Source organism: Centropristis striata, chromosome 24 (assembly GCF_030273125.1).
Source record: "Centropristis striata isolate RG_2023a ecotype Rhode Island chromosome 24, C.striata_1.0, whole genome shotgun sequence".
NCBI lineage: Eukaryota > Metazoa > Chordata > Actinopteri > Perciformes > Serranidae > Centropristis > Centropristis striata.
In genome coordinates this window covers 20117700-20128092 of record NC_081540.1, presented here as the reverse complement: position 1 = coordinate 20128092, position 10393 = coordinate 20117700, and the positions used below count along the sequence as shown (strand labels likewise).

The following is a 10393-nucleotide window of genomic DNA, read 5'->3' as shown; positions in this document are numbered from 1 at the left end:
TTTCATAGTGCAGTCCCGCAAATGTCCCGCTATATTGCCGGAAAGATCTGTGCCGGCTTTTCACCTTTCACCAGGATGAAAAGGGCTTTTAAATTTTGCCTCCTGTTTCTACATAACTAACTGGTTAGTTACGCGCGCACACACACAGAGACACACACACACACAGAGACACAAAATAGCTGTAAAACTCTGCTGTTTTATCTTTTATACACATTTTATACACATCTTTGTCGTGTTAACACCACAGAGCACTACTAATTGTACTACTGATGTTTCCAGAGCAACCCACCACAGAAGGACCTGCTCTAGCTTCTTATGACCATGAAGCAGCCAACAGACACATTGTTTAAATGTTGTGTTGTTTTGTGTTTAAATGGTCTGGCACCGTCTTATTTATCAGAGCTTTTAAAACCCCACAGTACTTCCAGAGCACTTAGGTCGTCTAACCAGCTGCTCCTGGTCCTGGTCCAGACTCTGGACTCGTGGGGACAGAGCCTTCTCTGTGGAACAGCCGACCTCTCCAGGTCAGAGCTGCACAGTCTGTTGAGCACTTTAAAACATTATTAAAAACCTATTTATTCTCCTTGGCGTTCAGTCCCAGCTAGGCAAGAATCCTTGGCTTTCTTTTTTACTTTTTTACCCTTTTATTTGTCTTTTTTTATCTCTAACTCTGTTTTGGATTGAGTTTTTATTACTATTTTATTCTATTGTTTTTAGTATTTTATTCTTTTTATTGTTTTTATTTATACCCAGTTGTGTATGATTTATTCTATTTTAATAACTGTACAGCACTTTGGTCAACTGAGGTTGTTTTTAAATGTGCTCTATAAATAAACTTTGACTTGACTTGACTTGTTTGATACATTTTAAATAAAGCTTCACTCACAATATCTTCCTTCCTATGTTGCTTTTATTCTCAATAAACTACGACTCTGGGGTGTAGTTCTCATAAATCATAACCATGATAACAGCAATAATGACAATTATAATTATTATTATTAATAGTTGTTGTATTATTATTTGTATCATAGTATTATTATAATATTTATGAAATTATATTATTGTTATTATTATTGATGGGAGAGGCAAATGACCGTATGTCCCAAAGGTGACCAATGAGTGAGGGATCTGCTGTCCAATCACAGGTGATCTTACTTTTGAACTGTCTGTGTTTTCATCCAATGGTTGTGTGTGTCATTCAGTCAGAACAGACCGTTGAAATGCTAATTAGGGCCATTCACACCTAGTGGAGGTGCCGCAGTGGAGGCAGTGTATTGGGAGCAACAGTGCATCTTTTGTTCTCAGTCATCTATTCTGATTCTGTTCCATTTAAAGCTGCATTTTTATCTGTAACAAATGTTGTTTGTTTGCTAGATTGAGCATGAAATGTGACTCGTCAGAAAACAAAGGGAAAGAAAAGGCAGGTGAATGAATTTAAGACAGAGAATATCACGACAGGAAGAAAGTAGGTTGGCTTTCAGGTGGAACTTCTGAGGGTTCAAACACCTTTCAGTTCTGTGTGTGTGTGTGTGTTCTTGTACTTCCTACATAGTGAGGACCAGAACACGTTTTTAACCAACAGAGTGAGGACATTTTTGCAAAGTGAGGACATTTTGGCCGGTCCTCTCAAAAATGAGAGTTTAAAAAATTAACTGTATTGTGTGGTTACAAAAATAACTAAAACTAACTAAAATTATAGTGAAAATGTCCTTCGTTTTCGTCATTGTCAACTTTTTTCATCCATAATGAAGATGGATCAGACAAAGGAAATAAAGGCAAAATTTACTGTGACCTCTTTTAATCTCCAGCCCAACAAATACCCCATTACAAAAAACTACAACTAATAAAAACTAAACTAAAACTAAAGCATTTCAAAAACATAAATACTAAACTAAAACTAGCATACTCACTCTAAAAACTCATTAAAACTAACTGAATTTGAAAACAAAAAATCACAATGAAAATAAAACTAAAACTAATGAAAAATCCAAAACTATTACAACTTTTCAAGGGAATTCACTATTACAATGAGGGTCCTCACAAAGATAGAAGTACAAGAACGTGTGTGTGTGTGTGTGTGTGTGTGAATGTTCTTGTACTTCCTACATAGTGAGGACTGAAACAGGTTTTTACCTAACAGAGTGAGGACACATTTGGGAAGCGAGAACATTTTGGCCAGTCCTCACATTTACAAAGACCCGTTTGAGGGTTAAGACTTGTCTTTAAGGTTACAGTTGCAGGTTTAGGTTTGGGTTATGGTTAATGTTGGGGTTAGGCATTTAGTTGTGATGGTTAAGGTTAGGGTGGGGGGCTAGGGAATGCATTATGAGACGAGGGTCCTAACAAAGACCATGGTCTATTAGCATTCTGGTATATACAGTGGCTTGCAAAAGTTTCCTTCCCCTTTGGATGTTTCACCCTTTTGTTGCTTTCACACATGAAATCATGGTCAATATAATTTGGCCTTTTTTGGCCCCACACTCTGACCTTGATGCCCTGTGAAAAAATGTTGAATTTACGGCCAAGGTGGCCTTTGCGCCCCTGTCAAAGTTCCAGTAAACACAACGCTAACAGGTAAGCTAGCAGGACAAGCTGTTTTGACATGTTGTGACTGAAGTATGTGGTAGTATTTGACAGAACTTAACATTTACGTTTTTATAGAAAGTACTATTGATTGGTAATTACCATTGTATTAGCCTATTTAAAGTCGACTCGTTAACGTTACATTTTTGCGTCATGAAAACTAGCGATAGCTAGCTAGTTGGGATATCGCTAACGTCGAATTGACGAGTCGCTAGTGTCAACCTGTGTCAACGTTGCCACACAACTCTGAGAGAGCAAAGAGGATCACACGATCGGTGCCATGTTTCATAGCGAAGGATAATTAATAATAATAATTTTATTTTATTTAATGACATTTATGTCAAAGATACAGGAGAGTGATGATACACACATAGCAGCCAATAAAATCTATTGTTATTAGGCCTAATTGACTGCTTGTATTGCCTCATGACTGACGGAAAATGTCCCTTGTGTGCAGTATAATTGTGATGCTTCGCAATGCATCGTAGAATCGAATTGAATCGAATCGAATCGTTACCTGGTGAATCGTAATCGAATCGAATTGTGAGGGCAGTGCCAATGCACACCCCTAGTGATTATAGTACAAAAACATCTGTGTCAGGGAGGTCCAGTCTCAACACGTCTAGTAACTCAGAGAAAAGATGATTGTAAAGTAGAAGTCAGGAGATGGCTACAAAGAAACGTCAACTCACTGGACATCCCACAGAGATCAGTTAAACCATCATTAAGAAATGGAAGCAGCATGGACCTTGTTTAAATCTGCCGAGAGCTGGCCGTCCTCACAATCTGAGTGCCTATTACACAGTGACTCAGGCTCTTATACTGACTGCCATAAGAAAACACACGATTACTGCACCTGTATCAGTTCCCAAGAAAACTGTATTCCAATTATCGCTTCTGCTCTTCACACAACAGTTGTTCTATCCAACAAAGTGAGATCCTTCCGTTTTGCCTGTTTTTCCATCTCTGTCCAATTAATTAGAAGCTATGCTGTGCATGTTGTGAACTAAAGATTTCTTACTCTGATTGGGGCGTTGAAATCGGTCTCTGCATACATTTTGCTTTTTGGTGTTTACTCAAAATAAATAGATTTAGCTGTGATCTAACTGAAAAAAAACAAACAATAAAAAGTATGCCGAAATAATGACAAGATGATAGTCATTCTTTGATTGGTCTGTCCACGGGGAAACAGTCAAACAACTTCTAAAATGTTTGTTTTCTGAACGATGGGGAATATCAACCATGATAGACTTTTATGACACACCATATTTCTCTGCGCATTATGAAGATTTGCATGAGCAAAGCTTGATGGAAACACCAAAATTCAATCAAACTTTCAAAAATGCTCTCCCTTGAGGTGGTTTTTGTCTTGTTTGAAAAATAATTAATGCGCTAAACGGGAGATGGAAACGTTTTTTTCAGAATAAGTTCTGACACAGCGAACATTTTACTCATGACTGATCAGCTGTTTCCTCTGACAACAAAGAACAATATAAGTTGCCCAATTGAATCCAACTCCTGAAGACCATTTTCTCTGGTGGGTGGCCAAACTGTCTGATTAGCAACCTCCTCTACTTCTTCAACTGTTTACTGACGGATTAGCCTACAGCAACACATTACACTGCCATCTGCTGACCAAAGTACAGTCATGCAGCTTTGTTTATTCGCTCTAAACCATGGGTCTCAAACCTGCGGCCCGCGGGCCAATTGCGGCCCTCATAATGTTATTATGTGGCCCCCACCTTGATATGAAAGTTTAATGTGAGTTTTATAGGTATGGTACTTTACCGTGTTGTGTGGGGAAGGTCCCTTTAACTACTTTTTTGGTAATTTTGTGTCTTTTTTTGTGGTCATTTTGTGTCTTTTTTTTAATAATTTTGTCTCTTTTTAAAAAAATTATTGTGTGTTTTTTAAATAATTTTGTGTCTTTTTTCGTAATATTTTGTATAGGCCTATATATATATTGTAATTCTGTGTTTTTTGGGTCATTTTGTTTCTTCTTTAAGTAATTTAGTCTTTTTTGGTCATTTTGTGTCTTTTTTTGGGTCATTTTGTGTCTTTTTAAAATGATTTTGTGTCTTTTTTGGTAATTCTGTGTATTTTTTTGGTCATTTTGTGTCTTTTTAAAGTCATTTAGTGTTTTTTCAGTCTTTTTTTGATTATTTTGTGTCTTTCTTAAGTAATTTAGTTTTTTTCTGTCATTTTGTGTCTTTTTTTGGTTATTTGGATACTGTCTCCAGCGGCCCCCAGGTAATTTGAGTTTGAGACCCCTGCTCTAAACCAGTTGATGGGAACGTCCCCAATTCGCATTTTCTGTAATGCAACATTTCAAATTTTCCCTTAAAAATTCACTTTGACTTCAATGGAAACACGGATAACAGTTTTTTAACTTCAACTTGGGGACCTGGCCCAAAAATTCTGAATTTTGCATCTTTTCAGGTCTACTTGCTTCTTTGTATTGACTTTGTATGCAGTCATATTACATAAATAAATTTGCCAAGTGTGAACAAACCATTAGACAGAACTGAGCATGCAGACCTGTATTTTAACTGTAGACTTAACTGACATGTTAAGAATCTCCAAAACAACATAACCTCATGTCATATTGGAGTCTTCCGTCTTGTAAAAATAGCAATAATGCCAACATCCACATTGTAATTACTGCTAGGAAACTCAGATTTTTTTGCTGAAGCTCAAAAATTTCAAGACATGGCATTTCATAATACAGAAAACCAGCCACGCATGGACGCCTCACGCCAACCAAAGTCTGTTGTTCAATGTAATTTAAGTTCAGCTGTTCCACATGGGGCTACGCCGCCTTACAATTATTGGTTGATCTAATGCTTCACACATCCACTTCATGAGTGACAGTCAGGATTCACCCTAGAACAATTCACTTATTCAGGATACATTTGAAAAAAAGTCTAATTGAAATTGACATAAGAATCAACCAAGAACCGGCATATTGATAAGGTAAGAAACAGCAGGCAATTTCAATCACAGAATTTCAATTGCAGAATCTGAGAAATGTACCAAAGTGGCTGATAAGAATGACATAACAAAAAGAGAACGAAAAGGATGCTAACAGAAGCTGTTACTTTCAGTTGCTTGAACAAGCCAAGGGAGCAGCACAAGCAGGGATATTCGTATGTGTGTGTGTGTGTGTGTGTGTGTGTGTGTGTGTGTGTGTGTGTGTGTATGCCTATTGGTAAGGCTTACACACACTGCCGACACACACCTGTCGCACCAAGACATCTAATTAGAGTCCTGGTCTGGTGTCTGGATGTGTAGTTATTGTGTGTATGTGTTTGAAAAGGAAAGAAAGAGAGGAACTGCTGAAAGTTGGGGTCACAAAGTGTGTCAGAGTGTGTGTGTGTGTGTCTGTGTGTGTGTGTGTGTGTGTGTGTGTGTGTGTGTGTGTGTGTGTGTGTGTGTGTGAACAGGTCCTAAGAGAGGAGGTGCGGAGATGCAACAACAGAGAAATCAGAGTGTGACATGAAATATTCAGCTGGGCTTCAGAGAAGACTGTCCAGAAATAGGTCAGCTCAACGTGGTAGCCTCTTATTGGCACACACACACACACACACACACACACACACACTAATTTACACACTGACATACAGACACCCAGACTCCCCTTCTGCTACACACAGCCATTCACTTGCATATAGACACAAATTAACACACAAGCAGACATGCACACACATATACACACACACACACACACGTTCTTGTACTTATGTCCTTGTGAGGACCCTCCATTGACATAATGTATTCTCTAGCCCAAATAACCCCACCCCTTACCCTGAACCTTTAAAGCAAGTCGTAACCCTCAAATAGGCCTGGTAATGGCCAAAACGTCCTCACTATGTTGGTTAAAAATATGAACTGGTCCTCACTATGTAGGTAGAACAAGAATATGTGTGTGTCTCTTGTCCACATAACCCCACCCCTTATCCTGAACCTTAAAAACAAGTCTTAACCCTCAAATAGGCCAGTGAATGGCCAAAACGTCCTCACTATGTTGGTTAAAAATATGAACCGGTCCTCACTATGTACGTAGATCAAGAATATGTGTGTGTGTGTCTCTAGCCCACATAACCCCACCCCTTATCCTGAACCTTAAAAACAAGTCTTAACCCTCAAATAGGCCAGTCAATGGCCAAAATGTCCTCACATTGCAAGAATGTCCTCACTATGTTGGTTAAAAAGATGGAATGGTCCTCACTATGTGGGTAGAACAAGAATACACACACATGATCCCATCCCACCCACAGAGATGGCCACATATCAGCTCTGCAGGTAGAGTGAGTGTGTGGGATAGATAGAGACAGACAGACAGATAGATAGCGTCTGCCACTGTGTCTGACAGTTTAAAGAGCTTTTAAATGATTCCTTTTAATGCCCCCCGAGGGTAATTAGCACCAGTCAGCTCCCACTGCCACACTGTGTCACAGTGCTAGTAAAGAAAGCCACTTTCACCTTAATTAAAGTAACGCTTGTGAGCTCTAACATCTAATATCAAACCCTTGTCTCTGGCCCAACAACTGCAAGACCTCTCCTGGGCACGACAACAAGGCCATTTTCTAGACAACAAAAGAAAGGGGAGGGATCATTAAAAAATGAAAGCAGGACAGGAGTTCTATCTGCCGGGCTGCACCTTTACCTCCCTTCCTTCTCCTGTTTTGACATTAATTAATAAGGTGCAGGTATGTGGCAACACCCAGGTGAGTTGATGCATTTTAGGTGTTGGCAGCATTAATAATGTAAATGCTGATAATTGTGAAATAGCAGAAGCAAAGTGAATATGCACATTGTAGCTCCTGAAATGCATTTATTTTACTAGAATGGCCCAGAAAAATTGTAATGTTTGGTCTGTAAGTAACTTTTATATCATTTTCAAATTAAATAGAACCTGCCAAGTCATTTCCAGTCCAAGATAAGGCATATTAAAATGACTTATTTTGGTTAACCAACATTTCAGAACTCAAATGTACTTATCGCAAGCGAAAAGTAGAAAATACAGCTGCACTTTGGGGGATTTTTTATTTAAAAATGAAAGTGCTTCTGTCTGAATGATCATAATCATTTCAGCTCTAATGCATTCATAAATAAACTGTTTCCAGCCCACTCACCTCTTCCTTGCTGCTCTTCCACCTACGTTTTTCCTCAACTACCTCCCTGAAAGACCTGTGGCAGTCAGACACTTGGTGCTATTAACATCAGGGTTAGTATTTACCACACGTTTGTCTTTTCAAAATGTCATGTCTGCAGCTTTCTTGAAAAAGAGAGAGGGGGGGGGGGGGGGGGGGGGGGGGGGGGGGGGGTTGTCATTGGCAATATAGGCCTGTAGTGACAATATGCAAACATTTCTCTTTTCCAAAGCTTTTTTTTCTATTTGAAGCATTCAAGTAAAGCAAAATTCCTTCATTTCACCTCCACAGTGATGCATGTGGAGTCCCAGTGGACTCTCAGGTTGACAGGGACTCAGTCTGAGGCTTTGTTATGGTTGGATAGAGATTGTGTGGAGTCACAATAGCCCAGTGGTCAGGATGCTTCCTATAGGCTGCTGGAGTCAACACATCTTATACATCTAGAAATGCCCTTCTAGAGGAGAGGAAGCACCATGCATCATCATCATCACCTCCATGCCATTCACAACAACTCTTTGTTCTCTACTACATCAAAAATAGAAAACACGTGGTAATGAGGCTGCCCGGTGCTGGAGCCACCAGTTCCAGGATGCATGATCTTTCTCCATGCTGGGACTGATTACCTGATCCCAGCGTGCTGCTGCACTGCCAGTTCTCGGTGCTCGCCGGCTTCCAGCAGGACTCCCACAGGGACAGGTAGTACTGGTCGTCGGCAGTCACCCACGCCGGGCTCATCACGGCTCCCACGTCCAGGCAGAGCGCCAGGAAGACGCACACCAGCCCGACCAGCTTGAGAGGCGTTAGCGGGGAGCCGTGCGCCGACTCCTCCGTCTCGGTAACAGCGGACGACATGACGCGGCTGGAGAGGCGAAGAAGGGGGGACCGGTTCAAAACCCGGGGAGTGTGAGTGGTTGTATTCCTTCCAAACGGTGTGTGGATGTATGCAGAAGTCGGGTGGGGAACACTACGCGGAGTGTTGCTGTCGTTGCTGGAGGAGCTGGTGCCGCCGCAGCCGCCTGCGTTGCGCGCTGGACGGACGCTGCGCCTGTGGGCACCGCTGCCGCCGCGCACCGGAGATCTCCACCGTTTACAGCGCTGACGTCAGGGCTCCCAGGGATCAGCAGGTGCTACAGGGTCCTAGAGAGAGAGAGAGAGAGAGAGAGAGAGAGAGTGGGATTGGAAGAAAGCAACACTGCTTATTGTAGTCTAATTCAAAGACTTCAAATTCAAATTTTGATTTTCCTTCAACCAAATTCAAGTTTAAGGGGATTTGAAACTGAGTTAAATTAGCTATATTTTCATGTTCAGGCAGTGGCGGTTCTACACAGGGGCCTCCAGGGGCCACTGCCCCTGTGAAGAAGCCCTTGGCCCCTGCTGTGGCCCCTGTGTCAAATTAAATATAAAATGATCAATTTATAACGATGAACGACGGAACAATTCTCTCCTATTTTTTGTTCGAACAATATCTCATTATACAGAAAAGGAACCCAAAATGTGTACATTGTATAATAGTTTAATTGTGCAATAAAAGCTTGTGTATATATAAAAAAGATTATTCTCACTGTACTGTACTTTCAAAATAAATAAGTAATTGTGCATAAAAATGAGAAATGTCATTTTTTTTACAAAAATAATTGTAAGTGTTGGTAAGTCTCATTGCTTCAATCAATGTATAATATATCTTCCAAATATACTTAAATAAGATGTTTAAATAAGCCAAAATAAGGGTTTTGATTGCTTAGATATCATCTTTGTAGTTTTTAATGTGCCCCCCTGATTAAACACTGGCCCCTGCTTAGCCCCCACAGCAAAATTAGTCTAGAACCACCACTGTGTTCAGGTACAAGCTCTGATTCCACAAAAGGTGGGACACTGTAAAATAAAACTATGCAAATTCACAATGAGTGCATGTATTTACAAAAAAAGTGCATCAGTTTGAACATTAAACAGCGTGTCTCTGCACAGATTAATGTTGGTCAAAAAGGATTTGACAAACATTGCATTTTGTTTTTGTTAATGTAACTGTATCCCAAGTCGGACACCGTTCGGCTAAGATTCTATCAAAATTTCACATTAACTACTAATATAAATGATTGTGTTATGCTTCCAGTTAATTAAATGGTGTGAAGCTACACTGTAAAAAATGTTTGTAGAAATTACAGTAAAACACTGTCAAATTACATAAGAAATAGGGCGTAAAATTAAAAATTGTATATCACCGTATTAGACACTTTTAATTACCGTAAATCAAAGAATAGCACAAAACTTTTACTTTTTCCGATATAAACTGTAGGAAACACACAGTTTTGCTGTAGAAATATAACGTTTTCATGTAAAGTTAATGGAGAAATAGCATGATGTCACAATGACATAATTACCCTAAAAATAACGTGATTATTCAGTCTAAATTACAGTTTTTGCTGATATTTACATTTAAATCTACAATAGAAAACCTACTCACTGTATTTTTTACGGTGAAGTTCTGGCAACCAAAGCTGCCGGTATTTTACCGTAAATTAAACAGATTATTTTTACAGTGTAGAGTCCAACTTCTTATCTTTTGAACCGTATATCGTTTTAACAGTGTACGTTAGACTCAGGTTTTCCAGAGTCGCTAACTGTATCCTAAATCAGACACTTGGATCTCCTCGCTGTAA

General features: G+C 39.6%; 1 protein-coding gene across 1 annotated transcript in view; it reads right to left on the bottom strand.

Moving 5' to 3' along the window:
* The window catches only part of LOC131962853 (transmembrane protein 47-like), a 22410-nt gene extending 13745 nt beyond the window's left edge, over positions 1 to 8665 (bottom strand). The window contains exon 1 of the mRNA XM_059327946.1: positions 8360 to 8665. Within this exon, the coding sequence (XP_059183929.1) occupies positions 8360 to 8588 (229 nt within the window). The 5' untranslated portion in view covers positions 8589 to 8665. The remainder of the gene's footprint in view (positions 1 to 8359) is intronic.
* Between the last annotated feature and the right edge of the window lie 1728 nt (positions 8666 to 10393).